The sequence below is a fragment of the Notolepis coatsorum genome, assembly GCF_963971535.1.
Source record: "Notolepis coatsorum genome assembly, chromosome: 13".
Classification (NCBI taxonomy): Eukaryota; Metazoa; Chordata; class Actinopteri; order Aulopiformes; family Paralepididae; genus Notolepis; species Notolepis coatsorum.
Window position 1 is genome coordinate 123512829 of NC_140177.1, and position 25714 is coordinate 123538542.

Genomic DNA, 25714 nt, shown 5'->3' on the forward strand with positions numbered 1-25714 from the left:
TAATCTAGTGCCAACCTCAGTTCTGTCTCGTATTACTGCGCAAACCTGGGCATGTTGAGACATGTCTTAGCGGTGGCTTTGAACTAGACATTGGGGGTATGGCCGTGGCGCCTAGAGGGTCGCTGTCCAATAGGAGAACGAATATTATGGTCTGGCCTGTACCTAGGTAAAGGGATATTCCGTGTATATGTACAAAGAATATACAAGGGATATCAGACGATATACAAATATTATACAATATATCTCAAGTAATAAATATATATATTCGGTTTAATCTGACCCTTTGTAACAGTTAGACTTGTGGTCGGCAGAAAAACTTGGTGTAGTTTTATCAAAGATGCGGAATTGTAAACATGCTACTGTAAACATAAACAAACATTCTTAAACTTACCCATGCAGACGCATCTCGACCGATCTCATAGTTAATTCCGTTGAATAGCGCGGTGTTTTCACCGGTGAGCAGAGACTGAATCAACTGGTTTAACAAAGTTCCTGTACTCGTTCATTAGATCCAATGCATTCATCTCTTTCTGATCCAGAGTGCAGCTGCAACCTGATGATAATCCCATTGAAAGTGTAAACAGACAGCCAGTGCGTCGCTCTAACACTCCCCCAATGTAAATCTCTGCGGGCTTGATTCACATGCAAATACAGTAATTACGCCCCCGTTTCATTGAAATAAAGTCCGTGAACAACCTAAATTTAAACACAGGATTGACACTATTTTAGATATTCTAACTGTTCGTTTTTATAGTAAACAAGTACTTATACATTCAATTTATAATATGAAGAAAAGAAAAAAACACACAAAAAAACACACAAAAAAAAAACTCTACAACGTCTAGCCGAGAAGGGGGCGGGCCGAGTTGTGGTCACTAGCGCTGCGAGGTGACACATATATGCAATATATCAAATGCAAAGTAGATTTTTCTGGGGGGATTATTACAGGCTAGCATGTGTCAATGATTAGCAACAACAGTTTTTTGTAAGGGTCCCGCCTCCACCAATCACATGCGGCTCCTTTTGTGTGTGTGTGTGAGAGCAAGAGAGAGAGAGAGAGAGAGAGAGAGTTCTCCAACTTGTGTGAGTTGCAGTGATCTCCTGGTTGTTCTCCACTTAGGTTATCTAACTATTGCGCTGCTGCAACTAGAAACACTGTCCTGGCCTGCTTCTAAGTTCAGTGGCCTGACTGCAAGAAAAAACTGTCGCCAGATGATTTTTTTTAAATCATCTGGCGACCCCCCCGCGTGAATACTTTCGGCAACCAACATGTCCTTCCGCGTTGCTCTGATTGGCCAGCGTTGGCCAGCGCTCTCCTTCGTGAATACCAGCGCTCTACGCTCGTTCCCTACGCCGCGCATGCGCATGAGGCTCCCCCCAGGTGCTCGTTTACACGATATGCCGCGCATGAGGCTCCCCCAGGTTAATACTCGACACGATAATCTCCCTGGTTAATTACCTTTTAAATATCTGTTATGTGGTTAGGGTATGTATGTTTTTTTAATAGATGCCCAGTCTTGTAAATAATAATAACAATAATTGCGTTGTGAAACCTGTGGTGCTCAAGTGCAACATCCCATGGGACACGTGAGCCTTCAGAGCTGCTCTTATTTGTAAATAGAAGAAAAAGGAGTTTTTCATTGTTCAAGAGTGGATATATGTTGCAGAACATGCCTGTTAATTACCTTTTAAATATCTGTTATGTGGTTAGGGTATGTATGTTTTTTAAATAAATGCCCAGTCTTGTAAATAATAACAATAATTGCGTTGTGAAACCTGTGGTGCTCAAGTGCAACATCCCTATATACTATATACTCGTGTACCATGTTCTACAGTAAGTGGGGAGTGTAAACATTTATAGTTAAAGACAGTAGAGCTTGAGTACTTTCGATAGGGCTTTGATTCAAACCGGTGCATGAGATGAGGTTCTATGTAGAACATGGTACAGTAAGTGGGGAGTGTAAACATTTATAGTTAAAGACAGTAGAGCTTGAGTACTTTCGATAGGGCTTTGATTCAAACCGGTGCATGAGATGAGGTTCTATATGTAGAACATGGTACAGTAAGTGGGGAGTGTAAACATTTATAGTTAAAGACAGTAGAGCTTGAGTACTTTCGATAGGGCTTTGATTCACACCGGTGCATGAGATGAGGTTCTATATGTAGAACATGGTACAGTAAGTGGGGAGTGTAAACAGTGATTCAAACCCCCTCAATGTACAGTGATTCAAACCCCCTCAATGTACAGTTTCTGACAGCTGGGCTGTGTTGTCACGCGAAATAACGTTATGAATAAAACGCGAAATAACATTATATACCGTTATGTTATATAACGTTACAATGTACAGTTTCTGACAGCTGGGCTGTGTTGTCACGCGAAATAACGTTATGAGTGAATCTGGTAGTTGTTTTGATAAATATGTATTCTACGGATTCGAACATAACATTACATTTCCGCGATTAGCCTCGCTTGGTGTGTGAGTGCCGTCAAAAAGAAAATGCGCATGCGCACGTTACCGGCGTAGGGGGGAAACGAGCGTAGAGGGCTGGCCGATCGCTGGCCAATCAGAGCAACGCGGAAGGACATGTTGGTTGCCGAAAGTATTCACGCGACCCCCCCCCCGCGGCGGCTCGCGACCCTCCTGTGGGTCGCGACCCCGACTTTGGGAACCCCTGATCTACAGCACCTTTTTTAACGTTCAGGAATTTGCACTTAAAAGCGTAGGAAAATAAATATGTCTACTCCCAATGTATATAATGAATACATATCAATATTTGATAGTGTGTTGTTGTTGTAGACGACTAGACAGTCATTCTACGTGTTGCTGTGAAGAATAATCTTTATTCTTTGGCTATATAGAGTGATAAGATAAGATAAGATATTCCTTTATTGATCCCCTTGGGGAAATTCACCTTGCCAGCAAAATATATACTAAACGCCAACCAAAATATACAAATCTAGTTAAAAACATTCAGGTCTGGGATTTTGTCTTCTAAAAAATACGTAAGAAACCCTGCCACATAAATGACCAACGATAAATGTAACGTCAACCGTGATTCTACACCTCGCGCTCCCAGGTTGGTGGTGGCGGTCGAGGAGGCCTTCACGCACATCAAGCGTCTCCACGAGGACGAGGTGCTGTCCACCCCCAAGCACCCCCGGGAGGTGATGGACCCACGGGAGGCGGCCCAGGCCATCTTCGCCCCCATGGCGCGCGCCATGCAGAAGTACCTGAGGACCACGCGGCAGCAGCCCTACCACAGCATGGAGAGCATCCTCACCCACCTGCAGTTCTGCATCACGCACAACATGACCCCCAAGGTGAGGAGCCCGACCCCTGATACCTCATTATTCATATTAGAACCACTGAGTGATTCAACCCTGATACTAGGGCTGGGCGATATGGAAAAAAATCATATCGCGATAACGATATGATAATTTTATTTTATTTCTCGATATCGATAATTATCGAATTGTTATAAGTATAAAAAAAAAAAAAAAAAAAAATTTAACAACAGATGTATGTTTATTTTGCAGCAATTCTTTGTCATTGCCGCCATCTTTAGTGTTACATCCCCTCACACTCCAGTTCTCAGGCTCCATCTTTAGTGTTACATCCCCTCACACTCCAGTTCTCAGGCTCCATCTTTAGTGTTACATCCCCTCACACTCCAGTTCTCAGGCTGCAGCTGGTTTAAAAGCTAAAGTAAACCGGCTTCTCTGCTGGCTGTGGCTCCAGAGGAGTTGAACAGTTCTGGCTCTGCTAGTTTATTTTTGATCTTTTGGCGCTTTTTTGGTGGACAAACCACTGCACATGTGCACTGTGACTCGTGACTGGAGTCTAGTTCTGCTAGCACACATAGCCTACTGTGTACAGACGGTTTCAAAATGTATTTTAAATTAGAAAGCAAACAAAATAAATGGACAAGAGAAAAAGAAATCTGAATTTGGTCAGTATTGTCATTTGGACAAGCAAAGCCATTACTTTAAGTTGCAGGCAAGAAAGACAAGTCTGTCCACTGTCTCTGGTTTTAAAACTGCCCTGTTGCAGGTAAAAAAAAAAAAAACGATTTTTCGATTTTTTTTTTATTTCGATATTCGATATCGATTATTAAAATATATCGCGATATTTATCGTTATCGTTATATCGCCCAGCCCTACCTGATACCTCATTATTCTTATTAGAACCACTGAGTGATTCAACCCTGATACCTCATTATTCTTATTAGAACCACTGAGTGATTCAACCTGATACCTAATTATTCATATTATAACCACTGAGTGATTCAATCCTGATACCTAATTATTCATATTAGAACCACTGAGTGATTCAACCCTGATACCTAATTATTCATATTAGAACCACTGTGTGATTCAACCCTGATACCTAATTATTCATATTATAACCACTGAGTGATTCAAGTTTCAAGTTTGTTTATTTGTCACAACAAAATACAGAATACTTTATGATGAAATGCTTGTTTCTGTATGAGCCCCTGAGAGTGTGCTACATACAGTAAAATAAATTAAGTTAAAAAATAAAAGTAATTAAGAAGTAAAGTCAATATACATATACAATACAGAGTAAACCAACCATGATACCTCATTATTCATATTAGAACCACTGAGACTTTGAGTTGTATTATATTGGGTATATTTGTAAAGCTCAGAGCTGTGATTAGCCCCCCCCAGAGGACACAATAGGTAATGTTATACAGTCACAGTGAAGTTATTGAAAAGGCTAATATTGTTGTGACTTTAATTTGATGAAACTGATGTTTATTTGGTGATGGTTGTTGTGTTGTTGGTGATGGTTGTGTTGTTGTTGTTGTAAGTTGTTAAAAAACAGTTAATGTGGGAAATAGAGTTAAAAGAAGACATTTCATTTGATTTATGTGATTTGTGGTGAAGTAATAAGTACATAAGATAATTTACAGGTAAAAAAATACCTTCAAAAAGGGACTTGGATAGATGGATACTTTATTACCATTTCAACACATGGTTGATTGGTATTTGTCTCGGTGCAATGCTAATGTCAGCATAAAACGGTGGAAAAAACATACAGTAGAAAAAACGTACAAGATTGCATACAATGCAATCTCTGAAGTAGAAGAAATATTTCACAAACATTTGATATGACCTGTGAGTTCCTAAAAATGCAACGGTGCATAAAAGAGCTCAGTGCTCCTTTAAAGTGCATATTGCCTGTGGGCTAGTGCTAGCCCTTCTACTACAGAGTGCATTAGGGCGCATCCTCACACATGGAGGCTATTGGGCTCTTTGGAGCCACAAGAATCTCAGCATTACACGATACCCAATTTATACAACTCAGTTTGTTTATTGATTGATTGAAGTTTATTTCAAATATGCAACAACAACAACAAACGAACAACAAGTACAGATATAGCCTTAACACTTTCAATGCCAACGACGAGATATCCCGTTTGTTCATGCCGACCGTTCATTGCCAACGACGATAGATCTAGTTAATTAATTAGCGATTTGAATTCATATTTCATCCATCTAGTCTCACGTTAGTGCTGCAAACTCTCTCTGAGCTCCATTGGGAAAATACCGCCCCCTATCATCTCCCTGTGGTACTGCACCCCTTTAGAATGGATTGAACTAAACACATGGGGGGGGGGGGGGGGGGAATCCAGCTTTCTCATTTTACTTCTCGGGCAAGTCACCCGAGAGGATCAGATTCATTGCCGAGCCCCAAAACAGCGTGGAATTTTAAAATATTAAAGAAACTTGAATACATATTTCCAGTACCCAGCGTTGGATCAATAAACGCGATCGATATTTGTAATGACGATCAGGAATTGGAATAATTTTTTTGGAGAACATCTGATCTGGGAAGGAATCTATTTTACCAGTCTTAGGATAATCAGATATTTTTTCACAGAGATATCAACGTGTGCTCTGTGTGTGTGTGTGTGCTGATCAGGAAATGAGAGAATCGATTTTTCAGCTCGCTTCTATAGTGTGCATAAGTACACATATACTATCGATAATCTAGCGTTTATTTGAAAACGATTCATAAAAAGGCCGAAGAATTACAACGTTTTGTGTATTCCAGTAAAGGGTGATTATCACAGAATCTTCATATTTTCCTGAAACTTAAAAAAACAAGCGTTTTTCAAAATGGTATAAAACGGAAATGAACCGATTAAAAAAAACAATCCGTTTCGACAATGTTGACTGCAAACAAGTCATTGATAAGCGACGGCCAGATTAGACACATAGCCATAATTTAAGACATAGTTTATGCGTTTGCAAATATGAGAGCTCTATCATTGAAGTGGGTGGTGGCAAGGAAGCACTAAATCGTGCACCGAGCTCCGGCATTGAAAGTGTTAAGCCATTCAATTATATAAATGTATATATATATATATAAATAAAAAAAGTCATTACATATTTTTGTCATTACATATTTGAAAAGGAGTGAAGTATACACTTATTTAATCCCACCCCTTTTTACTCTTTGCTTTGACCCTAAACTGCACGGGACTAGCATACATCTGATATGAGTGTAAAGGTGAGCCTCTTGTGGTCCAGTTTCATTCAGATATGAGTGTAAAGGTGAGTCTCTTGTGGTCCAGTTTCATTCTGATATTTCGAGGCGAGAGGTCAAGGGTCACCGACGTTGTAGATGGCCATACAGAATTGTCCTTGTAAAATGTCTGTTTAACTTTGGAGAATATTTAGATATTTTTCCCAGTAAGTTACGAAATGACTGGTGTCTATAGATTCCCCAAGGTCTCTTGTTTCAGGTGATGCCTCTAATCTTCACTATTGAACTAGCAAAAGAACACAAGGTGCAATAAACGGGGACTAAGTTACTTTATCTTGAATCGTTATCGTACAGCAATATATTCATATGGACCCTACTAACAATTTGGCAGCAAAAGGATTTGCCATCTTAGCTGGTACTGATATCTGGTCTAGCCCATTGACTAATGTAATTAGAATCAGATTGTTGGATTGAATCAGTACTAGGGCTGTCTTAAATACTTCAAAGCTTCGAAGCTTCGTTCGATGGCACAAGCTTCGAACATTAAAAAAAAATCGAAGTTTAAAAAAAAAAATCTTTTCAAAACTTTTTTTTCAATTTTTTTTTTTTACTTCGATTTGTGTGTGTGAGTGTGAGAACTACCCATCCCAGTTAGGACAGCCGAATCCCGTCCAATCTTTCGCCGTCGACTAAAGACTCACTTCTTCAACCATTATCTGAAATGATTAAAAAAAAAAAAAAAAAAAAAAAAAAATCTAACCGTGACTAACCTTACTGTCATGCACTTTTCCTAATAAACTAACCTACACTGTAACACGCAACACTTTGATAAACATTGTTACTCAGCTGATAGAGTTGTACCCTTCTTGCGGTCTTGTCGTACAGAACTTGTAAGTCGTTTTGGATAAAAGCGTCAGCTAAATGACTAAATGTGTGTGTGTGTGTGTGTGTGTGTGTGTGTGCGCATATGGGGCCATTGGGTGGGGCCGGGGGACAAATACACTGGAGGAAAGTAACCCAGCTCAGCACTGCCCAAATTATATCATGACTATTGCCTGTTTGAAGGATATCATCCTCAAATACATATACACCTACATGCCTTGTAGAATTCCACACATAAGAAAGAAAGATACTGGGATGAATAAACAAAATAGGAAATAAAATTTAGATAAGGTGCTACTGAGATGTTTTGGTGAGTTCTTTGTTTTTTTGTGGAAGTTGCCCTTCTTAAAAATGCATGAACATTCACTGATAATTGGTCTGTAGTGGAGTCTACAGGGCCTACATTGCCGGACCATGTAGAATCCGGACCTTGTAGACTGACATAATTCTGTGCATAGTTTAGTCTACATAGGCCATATTTCAAATAATCAAAATCTTACTTCATTCATCTTAAACATTCTTGATTTGGGGGATTGGTAGTTCCCATGAAATCTGAAGTTGTTCAAACGACAACAGCGATCCACCTTGAATTAAATCACACAGCCGAGTGAAACCTTGTTGGCTCAGTCACGAAAGGGGCTACTTAATTAATTAATCCAACCCACTTTATTTATAGAGCACATTTAAAAACAACAGTTTATGAAAGTGCTGTACAAGTCCCACAACGTAAGATTAAAAAAAAAAATTATCTTTTTTCGAAGCTTCGAATTAAAATCGAAGCTCGGCCCCGAAGCTTCGATTGCCAAAAAAAGCTTCGAAGGTCAGCCCTAATCAGTACACACCTAATTCACATTTACTCTAATGAGATATTTGTTTGTATCCTCAGTATTTGCAGTAATCCTCTGCCCTCTTGACAACACTATACACGGGAACACTAGGTGCACTCTGTGCTAAACTCTTTCATTCTTCAACGAACAAATGACAAACACACACTGGCTGACGTTTTGGCAGAGAATGCCTTCCTCGGAGCCTAACGTCAGGCTGAATATCTGTCGCTGTTCTTTGAAGAATAAAAGAACCAAGCAGAAAAATAACCATATTTACTTCTGTGGAATTGGTAGTCCCATTTCAGAAGTGTTCCTAGAAGCTGTTGTTGTATTTACAGTTCCCATTTTTGTTCCCATTTAAAAGAAAAAGTATAATAATAATATTTAAATAAATTCTTATCAAGTCGGAGCACGTTTGGGTACAAAAACACTTCTAATTAATAATGACATTCCCTCGTTGGCCTCCTTCCCAGGCTTTCCTGGAGCGCTACCTCACCCCGGGCCCCACCGTGCAGTACCAGCGGGAGAGCGACAGGGGGCGCCAGTGGACCCTGGTCAGCGAGGAGCCTGTGACCTCGGCGTTGCGACGGGGCCAGGTCTTCTCCCTCCGACGCCTCGACTTCTCCCTGGTCGTCACAGTGACGCCCCTCCCCTTCCTGCGCCTCGGGGAGGAGTTTGTCGACCCCAAGAGCCACAAGTTTGTCATGAGACTGCAGTCGGAGACGTCTGTCTAAAAGTGTGGACCCTAAACCCTTTCAAGTGCACACTTTGTGTCATGAGGCTGCAGTCGGAGACGTCTGTCTAAAAGTGTGGACCCTAAACCCTTTCATGTGCACACTTTGTGTCATGAGGCTGCAGTCGGAGACGTCTGTCTAAAAGTGTGGACCCTAAACCCTTTCATGTGCACACTTTGTGTCATGAGGCTGCAGTCGGAGACGTCTGTCTAAAAGTGTGGACCCTAAACCCTTTCATGTGCACACTTTGTGTCATGAGGCTGCAGTCCGAGACGTCTGTCTAAAAGTGTGGACCCTAAACCCTTTCATGTGCATACTTCCCTCCTGACCCGTGTGGAAGAAGCGATATCATGCATTACACGTTCACCACTTCCGGTTACTGTTCACGGGGAGCGAAGCCATTTCAGAGCATCGAGACACCCCGCTCGGATCACACCCTCCTGGGGGACCAGAAGAACCACTGACCCGTCGGCTTCAGCGCCACCGTGGAGCTCTTATTGGACTATGATGATGAGCTATACGATTGTCCAAACCCCCTAAAATGGATGCCTTGAGCGTTTTTCTTTGGTGTTGTCTTTACACCATGCTGTAAAAAAGAAAAAGAAATCCTTTGTTTTCTAAACGAGGACTGTCTTTTTAAGAAAGAATTCTTCCTGTAACCACTGGACTACACAGCTGTGTTGTTGACTCATACCATTTGAACCACTAGAGGGGGGGGGGGGGGGGGGGCTGTGTGACATCACAAACTTCACACTGATGTCTTACAAAATGGACCAATCGGAGCACGCCTCTGGCTGCAGAGTTGGTATAGAACCACTCCTATTGGTTACTTTATTGTACCCACCCAGTGCATTATTATGCTTAAAATAATTAGGATTGTTTTTCTTATGAGGGGTTATGACCTTTTTTAATTACAGAATGTAGCATTAAATTAACAAGTTGCTTTTTGTGGCCCTTGGCCTGACTTGTGTCTTCATCCATCTGTTAAAACAGGATGTACATTCCTAAGTCATTGCTATCGCAGGGTGAGAGTATGTTGTAATAATTCATCATTGTCTATATAATATATCTGTTATTTCTCTACACTGGCCTTGTTACTCAAAGACGACCTCACAGTTTTAATAGGAACATGACAAGGAGCTCCATCCAAACCAATTATCTTTTATTTTAAGATTTTTTTTAATCAATGTGTATCATAGATTGGTCCAGTGGAGCTTCGACAAAAGCTTTTAATTTTATTTTTATTTTAACACTAAAACAGGACTGGACAAGTGATTGTATCTCCTTACCGCAGTCGTAGCGTATCTCACCACATCGTGCCACGTTTTGGAACATAGCACAGTTACAAAATGCTGCCTCCATCCTCCAGCCTTACTAGCCCTGTGTATGAAACACTATGAACGCACTCTGACCACTGAAGAGAACCACTGCTCTGACCACTCGAGTGCCCCAGTGTCTAACGTCGAATATAGGCCTTCAAACGTACCGACGGTTAGCCTGACTTTGAGACTTGAACTGGTCAGAATTTTGTATCTACCTTTTTTTTTTTTTTTTTTTTTTTTTTTTGAGTCACAACGTGACTTGACTGTTGGTTGTTTTTGTTTAAAAAAAATAAAAAGAGAGGGAAAAAATAAATATATTTACCATTTCCACAAGGATTACACGACCAATGAACAACCGCGCCTGGTTCGATATGTGTGATTTCTACATCTGAATGATAAGAAAATGCAAATGATTGTCTTTCTTAATTTTTTTATGCATGCTAGAATACTTTGGGGTTCAAGTAAAACAATTTTTATATGATATTGTTTGTTTTCTATTATTTTAAGGTGCCTAAGTTATGATGATGCAATTTTCCGAATGTTTTCTGTTTTGAATAAGAGATGCTTGTACAAAAGAATGTAGATTTGCCTTTGTATTCTCTTCCTTTTTGATAACTGTAGCTTGTAGTGTAGTGTGTTCGAAATTTCTTTGCATTATTAAACCATTTACTTACGTGCAATTGCTAGTTTTATGTCGCTAATTACGAAGCAAGGATTCAAGCGTTAAAAAGAATAACATGTAGGCGGCTTGGTGAAGCGCGCTCTCTTTGACCCAGAGGTGAAGCGGCGATGGTGTAGTAAATGGTAAATGGCTGCATTTCTATAGCAGCTTTTATCCAAAGCGCTTTACAATTTGTTCCTCACATTCACCCATTCACTCACACATTCACACACCGATGGCGGAGGCGACTGTGCAAGGTGCCAACCTGCTCATCGGGAGCAATTGGGGGTTAGGTGTCTTGCTCAAGGACACTTTGACACGCTGCCCGGGAGGAGTGTGAATCGAGCTGGGAACCTCTGGATTACCAGACTGCTCTACCTCCCTGTGTAGTATTTAGTACCGTGTAGTATATACAGTATATTTACTCTACGGAAGTATGGTATGGAATTTGGGAATGAGCGGAGGATAATCTAACAAAATGTACATTGTCATTTTTGTTTGGTTTGCAAGCAATTGGTACCTTATAAAGTAAAAAGAAAAAAAACGTATCTTAGTTCTCAGTCTTCTCATAAGTCTTTGAGGTGCAGGGGACTTTTCGGAGGGGGGAGGGTAGTAGGCTTGTGGTTTGACAGGGAGGGAGGGAGGGAGGGAGGGTATTAGGCGTGTGGTTTGACAGCACTGCCATCAGAACGGACAGCGAGCCTAGAACTTCCTGCTAGCTGCTTTCGGTTCTGAGGTGTTAGAAACTCACAACCCGTCGGCCAAGAGAAGGAAGCGACTCCATCCTCCCACCTGGCAAGATGGTCCCCGGGTCTCTTATTGCCGTCTTTCTGTTGATGAACTTCAGCTGTGCAGGTGAGAGAAACCTTATGTTGTTTCCTACCATGCCTTCCACATGGGCGGTGGTTGTGGGGAGTATGTAGCACATGATGGGCGATGGAATAGTAGCTGGATATAGATGGTAAATGTCCATAGGCAGTGGCTGTGATGAGGATGGTGATTATGAACGCCCTAATAGAATATTACTGAAAGACCTGCATTAAAAAATTTGCTCCAGTAAAAGTATAGCATGTGTTAATAAGTCAAAGTCAACTTTATTGTACATTTTCTATTTGTGCAAGACATCGATTTTTTTTTTTTTTCGTTCCCCCATTCCCATGGTGTGTATATATATATATATATATATGATCTAGACAATGTAAACATATAGGACACAATATACAACACACAATATACAGAACTGTGAGATATGTACAATATAAACGGTCATTAAAATGAGCTAAAGTGAGCTTAGTAATGACTACAAACTAATAACATTAGTAAAGTGAAAATGTAAAGTTTTGATGTTTCAGTGCTTAAACCCCCCAAATGTTATGTTTACAGTCAAAAGGATTGTGATCCTCGTATCACTTCCTCTTACATTTGGTTGGCTTGAATGTTCATATTGTAAACCTTTGTAAGCAAAACATTGTGTAAATTAATGTCTAATGGGTCAGATGTTTCCACTGAGATGTAGTAAAGGTGAAATGTCCCCATATCGAATTACTCAAGGACAAATGCCTACACATTTACTTACCATAACTTAAAGGAACATGCCAACTTTTTGGGATATTAGCTTATTTACCTATATATCTACCCTGGAGTTAGACAAGCAGATACATACCCTTTTCTTCTCTGTGCATGCATTAGGCTTAGGGAACAGCTGCACCGTTAGCCCAGCTTAGCGCCATTCACTGGAAGTAGGTGTGCCAGTGTAGCCTAGTTCCCAACAGTCACAAAATACACTCCAAATACAACTCCAAAACCTTTGTTTTCTAAGCAAGATATATACTCTGAATTTTTTTTTGCAGAACCACTGCTGCCTGGGTGCAGTGATTTCATCACCTCAAAAGCCCAGTTTTTCAAAAAACAGGGCTTTTGAGGTGATGAAACCTTTTCCCCAAAAAGTTGCCGTGTTCCTTGAGGTGCAATCTGTAAACAAATTGACAGATACCAGGGTAGACTGTACGTACCAACTAAACCGCAGTCTGTAATGCATTTCCATGGTGTAATAGTTTTGTTTACGCCATAAAACATTGGCTAACAAAATATCAGTATTTAAAATTATGAGTTATGAAAGTTAAAAAGAAAAAAATGCTTATATTCCATTCGCAAAAATCGTCAAGAATCTATGTCCGTACAGTGGAAATGTATAGTTTATGGGCAAATAAATGACAGATCAAGGCTTTAAGTAAAAGTAATGCCAGATTATGATTATGACGTTATGTTTTCAGAGGCTTTGGGAGAAGGGCAGATCTGTTATGTCCTGGATGGGATTCTGTTTGTCTACGGGCTGATTCTCACAGTCCTGTACTGCAGACTGAGGGTAAGGGAAGCCACAGCAGATCACCATCAATAGTCTATATCTGTGATATCTGCTGTAAAATGTTGGTATATGTAAATAATATGCTTTGATTTTGTTCCTACCTCTTATCTATTCATTACATTATATCTATATGCATATTTATTTTGTAAATATTATATTCAACCATTGCCATGTAGTGCCTCCCCTGTGGAATACTGGATATGAACACTACGAGAATATAGCCTATTGTAGGATCTTCTAACAATCATAATATCCCATTAAACATCTGGATTTTAAACCTACAAAGTCCCTGGACGTCAACAATACATTCATGTGAACTTTCTGACTTATTTTTCCATTTTTGACAGAAGAAACCGGTGTACTTGCAGCACGCCGTTTACTCCGAGGTAAATGAACATGTGTGTTTGTTTGTGTGTCTGTATGCAGGCTTGCACGTACCTGTGAAGCGGAGTGGGAAATCAGTGGGAGGTTAGGCTTTGAGCCAAAAGTTCATATACTGGCTCAAATATTAGCATTAGAAGCAGAGACGGAAAGTGTACACAATACCTTAACTTAAAGTGGTAATCCTTACTTTTGTTTATTTTGGTGATAAGTGGTAGTTTTGCACTGTGTTGACTTACCTTCCATCTTGAAAATGCATGCTAACTACTGAGTCAGTCTTCTATTCATTCATGTTAACTACTGAGTCAGTCTTCTATTAATTCATGTTAACTACTGAGTTAGTCTTCTATTCATTCATGTTAACTACTGAGTTAGTCTTCTATTCATTCATGTTAACTACTGAGTCAGTCTTCTATTAATTCATGTTAACTACTGAGTCAGTCTTCTATTAATTCATGTTAACTACTGATTTAGTCTTCTATTCATTCATGTTAACTACTGAGTTAGTCTTCTATTAATTCATGTTAACTACTGAGTTAGTCTTCTATTAATTCATGTTAACTACTGAGTTAGTCTTCTATTAATTCATGTTAACTACTGAGTTAGTCTTCTATTAATTCATGTTAACTACTGAGTTAGTCTTCTATTAATTCATGTTAACTACTGAGTCAGTCTTCTATTCCTTCCAAACAGACTGCTGTTGCTACTGATTATGTAAAACGCGTCACTTCCTGTGTGATGTGGAAGTGATGTCCTACTTGATGTAAAAACATTCATGAACTGGTTGTAGGTAGAATATCAGTTAGTGAAAATCCATAATATAATACGTAAAGAAAAAGGTATCGAGGTATGTGACATTTAATGTAGGCCTACTTAAAGGCACTAATAGTAGCCTGATGGCTACTGGCACAAGTCTGTCCCTTTCTGTATAGCCTCTCTGTTGTCCTGCTCTGTCCCTTTCTGTAGAGCCTCTGTGTTGTCCTGCTCTGTCCCTTTCTGTATAGCCTCTCTGTTGTCCTGCTCTGTCCCTTTCTGTAGAGCCTCTCTGTTGTCCTGCTCTGTCCCTTCCTGTAGAGCCTCTGTCCCTTTCTGTAGAGCCTCTGTGTTGTCCTGCTCTGTCCCTTCCTGTAGAGCCTCTGTGTTGTCCTGCTCTGTCCCTTTCTGTAGAGCCTCTGTGTTGTCCTGCTCTGTCCCTTTCTGTAGAGCCTCTCTGTTGTCCTGCTCTGTCTCTTCCTGTAGAGGGCCTCTGTGTTGTCCTGCTCTGTCCCTTTCTCTAGAGCATCTGTGTTGTCCTGCTCTGTCTTCCTGTAGAGCCTCTGTCCCTTTCTGTAGAGCCTCTGTGTTGTCCTGCTCTGTCCCTTCCTGTAGAGCAGTGGTGCCCAACCAGTCGATCGCGATCGACAGGTAGATTGCGGGCTGATTTCAAGTAGATCTCGATTAATAAAATTTAGATTATTAAATTTTTTTATTTTTTATTTTTTATTTTTTTTGCAAAATCAACTCTGCCTCTCCTTGTTAACTACAACAAGCAATGCTGTTTGTTATTTAAGGTGAGGTCGGATTCGGCACTGACAGATTTGTGTTCATTATGCTGCTTTTATAAAGCCTCAAATGACTGCTTACAATATACAATTTTGGCTGGTAGCTCTCGGCTAGGTGGTAAATTAAAAAGTAGATCTTGGTTCAAAAAAGGTTGGGGACCCCTGCTGTAGAGCCTCTGTGTTGTCCTGCTCTGTCCTTTCCTGTAGAGCCTCTGTGTTGTCCTGGGCCCCGTTCCCCGTACCTGGTTCAACTAAGTCGATCAAGATGTCATTATCCAGATTCAGTTAACCCGATGTTTGAAGCCGGGATTTTCCTGTTCCTCGAAGGTGGATTCAGTCTCGTTAACTCAAGCCAGACTTGAGACCCAGGATAAGTGCGCGTGCCCGCCTCAGCCGAGAAGGCAGCAAGTGTCGAGAGCAGAGATCCTGATTCTCTAGCGGCATTGATTGATTAATTGATTTAAAACTTTAGTAACATATTGCAGTACGGCTCAATCGCCTCGCAGACAAGTTAAATGCGTTATCTATAGGCTATTTTTAAGTCCCTCATTACCTCAATCAATCAGATTATATTTCTTTAAACTTGCCTGCTGGATTGAATAATCAAATGAGATCTTGCTAGCGAAAATAATTAGTTAAACTGTTATACAAAATAACGATACGGCTCTCTTCCCATTGATTGATGTATAGTCGATCTTTTACTTATCTCCACTGTGGTGTAACGGGTTCTTCTTTTGACTTTCACGCAGACGACCGGGGTTCGAAACCTAGTCTTCCCCTTCTTTTTGCGATGTAGGAATAATTCAATTTGGTGCACGTTGAGAGCTATATAAATAATGACATCCTCAATGCATGTAGATTTATAATATTTTAACTTGAAACTAGGCTACTTTGGCGTATAATCATTAATATTATATTCCAAAAAATTATATTGGGAACATGGGGTTTCGAACACCGGTTGCTGGGTTGCCAGGATTGAGCACTACCGCTGAGCCACTGTGCCAGATGGGATAAATTCATTGTTTATACATTAATGAACGAGACAAGATCCACAATCCACGCATAGACACTTCAATTTTATGCTTGAATGAAACACAATCCAGGCGCTCCATTAAACATCCACAGCGGAGAATATGAAAGGAATCAGAGCCAAACGAGCGATAGGTTTCAATCATTAAAAATATCCCCGCGGGATTCACATTTGCAATGCTGCGCGTTGTTAGAATAACCACATAATGTGTACATCACACCGAGCGAGCGCCACGGTATATATAACGTGCATTATTTAGGACAAAGTGAATTTAGTATCAGCATTTTGGGTCTATTTTACATTTCAAAAGCCCCCTCTGGAAGAATGGAGCACAAAAACGTAATTCAGAATGGTATAAAGCAGATCCTAGACTGTGGGAATAATTTCAGGAAACGCGCTGTCACTTTCTTTGCGGGGGCGTGGCTGTGCTTCATCCGGCTAACTTGAACTTAAACCCTGCTTTCGACCAGGCTCAAACTTTTGGATCTGTTGTCATGGTGATTTGGACAATCCAGGTACGGGGAGCCGGAAAGTCCGGCTTAAGTCAGACTTAACCGAAAGTTATCCGGCTAACTCAGTTATCCAGGTATGGGGAACGGGGCCCTGCTCTGTCTTCCTGTAGAGCCTCTGTGTTGTCCTGCTCTGTCTTCCTGTAGAGCCTCTGTGTTGTCCTGCTCTGTCCCTTCCTGTAGAGCCTCTGTGTTGTCCTGCTCTGTCTTCCTGTAGAGCAGGGGTAGGCAACCCTAGGCACGCGTGCCTGCATAGGCACGCGGGGGCATTTGCATAGGCACAGGGGGCAGCACTAAATTAAAAAAAAAAAATTAAAAAAAAAATATATATATATATTTTTTTTGAAATATTATAGTGAAATATTTTGCACTGTTGTCGCATTTATCTTGTTGAAATCCTCCCACAGGTTCTTTTTACTACCACATATTTAATTGAGACCCTTTATTTGTTTATTATTTCAATTTAGCTGGAAATACATTGCTACATCATTCAGTAACATTTGCAGAGCCTTATAACAAAAACATTATTACGGTCACCATTGTGACCAGTGGGATTAATCAACACATTTTATTATTTATTTTTCTATTTCATTGAACATTGCACATGTTAAAAGCCATTTTTTTACTCAAAATGTGAGTATTACCAAGTCAACTTGTGTTCTTAAAACAATGACAATAAACATAGTTTTATTAGGTTGAAATAATGTGGTTGTGTACTTATTTTTCTGTTAATTTATTATGGATTGAAAACTGAAAACCTTAATGCACAGTAACTGAACTCAATATTTTTAAGTTCTGGTAACTAATACATTTTTTTTTACAGTGTAGTCTTGCGATCAATCAAAACTTATTTACACGATATACCTCACATTCACCCTCCATTCACATCCTGGTGTTCTCCTGGTGTTCTCCATTAGGCCTGTAGGTGGAGCTATGACAGCACACGTACAGTACACACACCGATGGTGTGTGATGTGTCCAAAAATGAATGGGCAAATGTGAGTGAAATGGTCGCACTGTATGCAGCTGTTTGTCTGCATTGCATTCCCCCCCCCCCCCCCAACTCAGATTTAGGGTTGATATAACCATCATAATAATATTGTTAATAATAACAATAACAATAATGATGTAATAATGTAAAAATTATCATTAAAAAGACCTGATTATGAGAAAAAATTATTACGATGCATGGAATATTGTTGAGGCACACTAGTTACAACTATATTTCAAACAGGCACTCCATGTCAAAAAGGTTGCTGACCCCTGCTGTAGAGCCTCTGTTGTCCTGCTCTGTCCAGTTTATTGTTCAAGTGTACTCCCAGGAACTTGTATGTCTCCACCATCTGCACATCATCCTCTATAGTGATGTGACTCCGGGGGCCTCATCCTCTCATATAGTGATGTGACTCTGGGGGCCTCATCCTCTCATATAGTGATGTGACTCTGGGGCCTCATCCTCTCATATAGTGATGTGACTCTGGGGCCTCATCCTCTCATATAGTGATGTGACTCTGGGGCCTCATCCTCTCATATAGTGATGTGACTCTGGGGGCCTCATCCCCTCATATAGTGATGTGACTCTGGGGCCTCATCCTCTCATATAGTGATGTGACTCTGGGGCCTCATCCTCTCATATAGTGATGTGACTCTGGGGGCCTCATCCTCTCATATAGTGATGTGACTCTGGGGCCTCATCCTCTCATATAGTGATGTGACTCCGGGGGGCCTCATCCTCTCATATAGTGATGTGACTCTGGGGGCCTCATCCTCTCATATAGTGATGTGACTCTGGGGCCTCATCCCCTCATATAGTGATGTGACTCTGGGGCCTCATCCTCTCATATAGTGATGTGACTCCGGGGCCTCATCCTCTCATATAGTGATGTGACTCTGGGGCCTCATCCTCTCATATAGTGATGTGACTCCGGGGGGCCTCATCCTCTCATATAGTGATGTGACTCTGGGGGCCTCATCCTCTCATATAGTGATGTGACTCTGGGGCCTCATCCTCTCATATAGTGATGTGACTCTGGGGCCTCATCCTCTCATATAGTGATGTGACTCTGGGGCCTCATCCTCTCATATAGTGATGTGACTCTGGGGCCTCATCCTCTCATATAGTGATGTGACTCTGGGGCCTCATCCTCTCATATAGTGATGTGACTCTGGGGGCCTCATCCTCTCATATAGTGATGTGACTCGGGGGGCCTCATCCTCTCATATAGTGATGTGACTCTGGAGCCTCATCCTCTCATATAGTGATGTGACTCTGGGGCCTCATCCTCTCATATAGTGATGTGACTCCGGGGCCTCATCCTCTCATATAGTGATGTGACTCCGGGGGCCTCATCCTCTCATATAGTGATGTGACTCTGGGGCCTCATCCTCTCATATAGTGATGTGACTCTGGGGGCCTCATCCTCTCATATAGTGATGTGACTCCGGGGGGCCTCATCCCCTCATATAGTGATGTGACTCTGGGGCCTCATCCTCTCATATAGTGATGTGACTCTGGGGCCTCATCCTCTCATATAGTGATGTGACTCTGGGGCCTCATCCTCTCATATAGTGATGTGACTCCGGGGCCTCATCCTCTCATATAGTGATGTGACTCTGGGGCCTCATCCTCTCATATAGTGATGTGACTCTGGGGCCTCATCCTCTCATATAGTGATGTGACTCCGGGGGCCTCATCCTCTCATATAGTGATGTGACTCTGGGGCCTCATCCTCTCATATAGTGATGTGACTCTGGGGGCCTCATCCTCTCATATAGTGATGTGACTCCGGGGGCCTCATCCTCTCATATAGTGATGTGACTCTGGGGGCCTCATCCTCTCATATAGTGATGTGACTCTGGGGCCTCATCCTCTCATATAGTGATGTGACTCTGGGGGCCTCATCCCCTCATATAGTGATGTGACTCTGGGGCCTCATCCTCTCATATAGTGATGTGACTCTGGGGCCTCATCCTCTCATATAGTGATGTGACTCTGGGGGCCTCATCCTCTCATATAGTGATGTGACTCCGGGGGCCTCATCCTCTCATATAGTGATGTGACTCCGGGGCCTCTTCTTGCTTCACCAGTAGCTCCTGGGTCTTGCTGACGTTGAGTTGCAGTTTTGGGGAAATGGGATTTACTGTGTAATTCTTTTAATTATTCCATCTATGATTTTGAGGCAAACGTAAGCCTAGAAGATATTCATTTGAATAGTAAATATGTTTGTAAACAATTGCAGCAACAACAACAACAACAACAACAACAAGAATAATCACCTTTCATGTAGCTTTCTAGTTTCAGTTGTTTTATATTTGTCAGTCCACAAACACGTCTCCATTCTCTAGCGGCCACAGGCAGGTTTCGTCCCGGGAGGCTGACGTTTGGATAGTTTTTGTTTTGTTTGCAGATCCACGCTTGTTTTCACTTCTCCGAGGTTCGAATGTCTCTCCCAAAACGATGCCTCTTTTTTTGTTTGCTGGAGGGTTCCTTTAAAGATGCTACATTGATTGTATCATAGAAGAAGATAAGAAAGGGTCTCTCTTTTGAGAGAATGTTTTATGAAGCATGAAGCAGCTTTAAACAGTGTAGACCTGCAGGTTAGGTGCCATTTAATCCTTTCACTGCCACACTACAGAAGGTTAACCCTTTACTATCACACTACCGACGACTGTTGTGTGGCAGTGAAAGGGTTAACTGTTTGGTAGTGCGGCAGTGAAAGGGTTAACGTTGTGTGGTTAGTGTCGAACACCCACAAGCTGTTATGTTCATAGATACAGAACTGAATTTGTGCTTCCTCTTAAAGTTTCCTCTTAAAGTTTTGTGTGAACTTTACATGTTCTATAAAATGCATTTCTTCAAAATAACTACAACGGCAGGGTTCAGGAAAAAAGGTAGGATATTTCCTTTGAAATATAATGGAGTAAAAGTATAACGTTTTAGCAGAAACAAGTTTTCTAATAGAATTGTCACAGAAATGTTGAAAATGCTCCCTAGAATTACTTGACAGGGTACCAAAAAAAGCACTGTATAGCTAAATTGTATTCCCTACCCTGCAGACTGTATGGACCCCCCCCCCATGGTTTCTGGGTAAATGGCCTCAGACCATAGTTCCGCATTTAAAGGCAACCTCAGCTCAAACTGCAGCTCATTTCCTGTTCCTGGAGCTGACCACCAAGCCACCATGTTTATATGTAACTACTGTCACAGTTTCCATTAGCTCTCACACAAACTGAGCCTCAGGGGTCAGCGACGACACCAATGCAGTGGTGGAAGAAGTACACAGTTCCTTTACTTTAAGTAAAAGTAGAAATACTCCGATAAATGAGTACTCTGGTCAAAGTAAAAGTCTTCCATTCAAATTCTACTTGAGTAAATGTAGAGAGGTATTTGCTATTGAATGTACTTGAGTAGCTAAAGTAAAAGTACACATTCTACATGACGTTTGTGTATCCATTGACCTCTATAGGTGATGTTATTAAAGTGGTATGTGGTCCAGTTATGCTGCTCTGATTATAGGTCATGTTAAACTGGACTTTTACTTTTAATTTACTCGACACTGTACAATTCCACACTTTTTTACTGTACACTTACTGTATATTTCTGTATATTTTTACTGTATATTTTATTTTAGAATGTATATACACAACATAAATGTATTTCCCGGACCGTATTTTATTCGTAGTCTTATTTTTATTCTTATTCGTGACTTTTGTTTTTGGCTACCTAAATGTTTACTGTGTAGTGCTGAATTTCCCTCTGGATGAATAAAGTATTTCTATTCTATTCAGTAAATAACCACCCCTTTCACTCTCAAATTCCCATTTTCTACCTGCTTACCTCTAATTCTGTCGGTTCGATCATAATTCCTCATTCATTTGTCATTAGTTCCTCAAATGTCTTTCTTTTCCGAGAAGACTCAGGCTGACTACTACTCAACAAGAAGAAGGCCTGCGCTGCCGTTCTGGCCCTGACTCGTAGTTAAAGAGACCACGCTGTAAAATATAATGACTGTCAAAATGCACCTGTTTATACCCTTTTCATTTGTTTCCGTTCAACAGAAGCAAGCCCAGGTTGGAGGGATCTACGCAGTAAGTCGTTCTACTGTTCAACAAAACCCTTAAGATAGATGGAAAAACAAGTGTTTGCAACACAATTGATCATAAAAGGAATTATCTTGACAACACACACAGCTTCCACACGCATAATAATGCCATTGGAAATTCACCAAAACAAAGACGGGGTGATAAAATAGAATAGAATAGAAGTACTTTATTGATCCCGAGGGAAATTCAGCACCACAGACCGCTCACCACCATACACATTTAGGTAGTAAAAAATCACAAATAGGAATAAAAATAGTCTGGGATATACATTCTAAAATATACAGCCAATAATATACAGTAATACATGTAGAAAAGAGAAAAAAAAATATATATATATATATATATATATATATATATATATATATTACAGTACCACACAAGAAAGGGCAAGATAAAAGGGTTCCCAAAAAGGCAAGAGTCCAAAATGTAAATAAAATGTAGGGGGAAAAAAGCCACCGTTTAATGCAAATATGCACCCTTTACCATGTTTTATAGGCTTTCAAACACACACAGGCTTGACACCATATGCAGACCACTATGCCACACGTTTCTAGTGTCAACTCAGGAAGCAGTGATGTGTGACGTGTCTATAAACACTGTAAAGGGTGCATATTCGAAGGTGCAGTGTGCTACTACTGTATATACCACTATTATAACAGCCCAATCTCGCTTAAAATATGTAAATAAAGTACTTATCGACCACAGGGAAAAGGTACATATTGTATGTTATTTAAGTACATATATTACAAATTGTTTAACTTTTGACATTTTCACTAAACGTTCGCGTTCCTCTGTTGGGAAGCAAACCCGAGGTGCTTGCATGGGAGACGAGTGCCTTTACTGATCTCACTTAACCCTATTAACCACACTGTTACCTTAACTATAATAGCCGCCCCTTAACCCTATAACCATAACTCTAAACTTTCTATCTTAACCATAACCCTTAAACGTTTGAAACAAACCATCATCATAATCATCATGATTCGTTTTGGACTTTTGCCGATACGAAACGTAATTACTTATACAATATTATGGCTAATGTACCTTTTTTCCTGTGGTCGATTCGTACTTCATTAACGTACTTCATAACAAGACTGATTATTATTATTGATAGAATATACTGCCATTCTACTATTATTTACTATTAACACTTTGATCGCCGGGGTTAAATTCATAATTTACCATCCCTCGCCAGCCCTATTTAACATGGAGAAGTTCCCCTTCTTTGCAGGGATATAATTTTTTTTTTAGGCCCATTCAACGTCCTATATCTATTGTTCAGGGTGTAGCAACGTTATACTTTTTCATTCACATATTCATACTAAAATACGGTCTAAAGTATAAGTATGTTATCATTTTCTGCAGCTTTCTCCAGAACTTGATTTATAGCCCTAAATGCATTATATTGATGATCAAATACAGTTTGATAGGAATCTGTGCGAGATATAAAAAAAATATTCAACTGGACGTGCTTCTAGGAGTTACTACTTATCATCTGATGTTGACCGGATGGGCGGGGGGTCGTTTATAATTCCGTGGGCAACGTTATATCATTCATCTAGTGTGGGTGATATGATCATTAGAGCAGTTAGAAAAGAACACGTTGAAAAATAACGCTGGATCTTACCGTATCTTCCTCGCGCCGTTGGACGATGAGTGTGGAACTGAAATATTCCTATTATGGGATGTAGAAATACCCGATCCATTTCCAGGTTGTATAATAGTATATACGTCCAAATCATGTTGTTTATCGAGTTATTTGCAACCGATCGACATCGAGTGTGTCAAGATGGAGTCCTGCTAGCGATAGCGAGTGCCCGGACGAAATATGGGTGAGCACCACTTCATCCGCATCACTTCCTGTTTTGGGCGATCGGCCACCAGATGGCGCTCTTGAACCGTTGGAGAGTTGAGAGGGGCTCACCAGTACATATAATGTCTCCGGGGGAGAAATATGATTCACAGATTTTTGAAATATTGATATCAAAGACGCTGTCCAGCGTCTTCGGCAGAATAAGCATGGCGGGGAAAGACGCTGCACAGCGTCTTCGGCGATTAAAGTGTTAATTATTATTATTACTATTTCTATTTGTTTTCCTTTCTGTACCCCCCCCCCCCTCCCATGCTGCTATGACACATTATACTGTAGCTTCCCTTTTCATACAATATTACCCCCAGGAAAGGCAGATGTACCTTTTAAAGTTTGTTTCTTTGTCTTGTACAGGGTCTGTCGCCTTGTAGCAAAGACGTATACGACACCATCAAAGTGGAGAAGGAGCCTATCGTATGATGAGAGAAGATATGTATTCACGGAGGACGTTAACGAGAGTAAATTAGTTTGAATGTGGCAAGTGATGTCATCTGTGTTGTATTAATTACAGCTCCATGAAATGATGTAGATAAAAGAAAATAGGAATATCTTGTCTCATAGGGACTGCTATCTTATCATTTTATGGAGCTGGATGTGGATGAGATTATGTGCAAAATAAATCAGCATTGTTTTTGGTGAAGTGTCCCTTTAACACCAAACCATGGCCCCTTCAAATGCCAACATGTCTATGAGTATGCCCTGAAGAAGGCCGAAACATGTTGGCGTTTTTTAATTGTTCTAATAGGAACTAAGCGACTAATTAAAGCTTTTTTATACATGAAGAGTGCCTGGAACTTCTTTGTTTTTTCAACTGGCTCCATATCCAAAGAGCACCTTCTAAAACACTGGATTCACACTACAAAGACGATGCAGCCCTCCTTCTTGTTCAAACAAATGTCTGAGTAGCCTATCTGTCTGTTACACCCGCTAAGTTCCTAGCTTTAAGAAAGACACAAGAGTGTAGGTTAATTTAACCATAATATTTATTACATAAAAAGGAGTGGACAACATTACTATAAGCCCACTTCAACCTCATGCTCAGGAACCCCAATCAGTCTTGACCGGGCAGGGTTTTATTCACAGCAACCTGGTGACACTTCACACAATGAAGGAGAGTAATATCAATTGTCAATAAATAGCATGTCATACGATCAATTGTCAATAAATAGCACTTCATACGATATCGATTGTTAATAAATAGCACTTCACACAATGAAGGAAACTTTATCACACATCAATAAATACCACGTCAAGAACTGTATAAAAAGGGATGTCAAACTTCTCACAATGAAGTAAACAGACATCCTACCACTCTGTGATTCAACTTGTGCAAACTGTGCATAACCACGGCATCCATATGATAATGGCACACTAAGCCTGCCCGTGTTCACGTCTGAGAGAGGTACCTTGTACATGGGTTGGTGTTATGGTGGGGGGGAAACGGACACACAAATAAACATACATGTAAAGAAAACTAATCCGGCCCAAGGGCAAGACCCAATTATTTTTGCCCGTCTACCGGCCCATTGGCCCGGGCGGATTAGACATTATATTAAACTACCAAACAATATACTAAAAGTGTTTCACGACAAGAGCAGCTGGACCACTGGTGCTCTGCCGGGAAACAAACACAACAGTATTAAAACACTTTATTATTAAAACAATAACACGCATAATTATTAAACAACATTACATGCTAAAACAAAGTACTACATTTAAAATACCTGGTTCGTCGGTGGTCCTATAATCCTACGACTACTTTCAATCCCGCTGGGAACCAGGCAAGTGATCTGGAACAAACACTCCATGTCACACATATTGCCGAGCACCTTAAAACCTGCTATTCCTATACCATAATACTACCACTGCCTACCTTAGCGTGTAATGCTTGTTCCTGCATTCCGGAGTGAGGTGTGCACCTACCTCACTGCACCGGCCGCAACAAACAATTCCAACTAACGTTCCTCCCGC

General features: G+C 40.7%; 2 protein-coding genes across 4 annotated transcripts in view; both read left to right on the forward strand.

The window, feature by feature from the left end:
- The window catches only part of LOC311239156 (vang-like protein 2), a 41650-nt gene extending 31966 nt beyond the window's left edge, over window positions 1-9684 (forward strand). Inside the window, exons 6-8 of one of the 2 annotated variants that reach the window (XM_084327412.1) lie at window positions 3079-3322; window positions 6519-6542; window positions 8701-9684. In XM_084327412.1, the coding sequence (XP_084183538.1) occupies window positions 3079-3322; window positions 6519-6542; window positions 8701-8961 (529 nt within the window). In that variant the 3' untranslated portion in view covers window positions 8962-9684. The remainder of the gene's footprint in view (window positions 1-3078; window positions 3323-6518; window positions 6543-8700) is intronic. The other variant, XM_084327413.1, reaches the window with a different exon arrangement.
- Window positions 9685-11647: 1963 nt separating this feature from the next.
- On the forward strand, window positions 11648-24519 carry LOC311239008 (high affinity immunoglobulin epsilon receptor subunit gamma-like). Of its 2 annotated transcripts, none has more exons than XM_084327230.1 (5): window positions 11648-11799; window positions 13218-13309; window positions 13657-13695; window positions 21829-21858; window positions 24098-24519. In XM_084327230.1, the coding sequence occupies exons 1-5, from the start codon at window positions 11745-11747 to the stop codon at window positions 24161-24163; spliced, it is 282 nt and encodes a 93-aa protein (XP_084183356.1). In that variant the 5' UTR covers window positions 11648-11744; the 3' UTR covers window positions 24164-24519. The 2 variants fall into 2 exon arrangements, with proteins under 2 accessions (XP_084183356.1, XP_084183357.1); XM_084327231.1 differs by having other exon boundaries at window positions 13660-13695.
- The last annotated feature ends 1195 nt before the right edge of the window (window positions 24520-25714 follow it).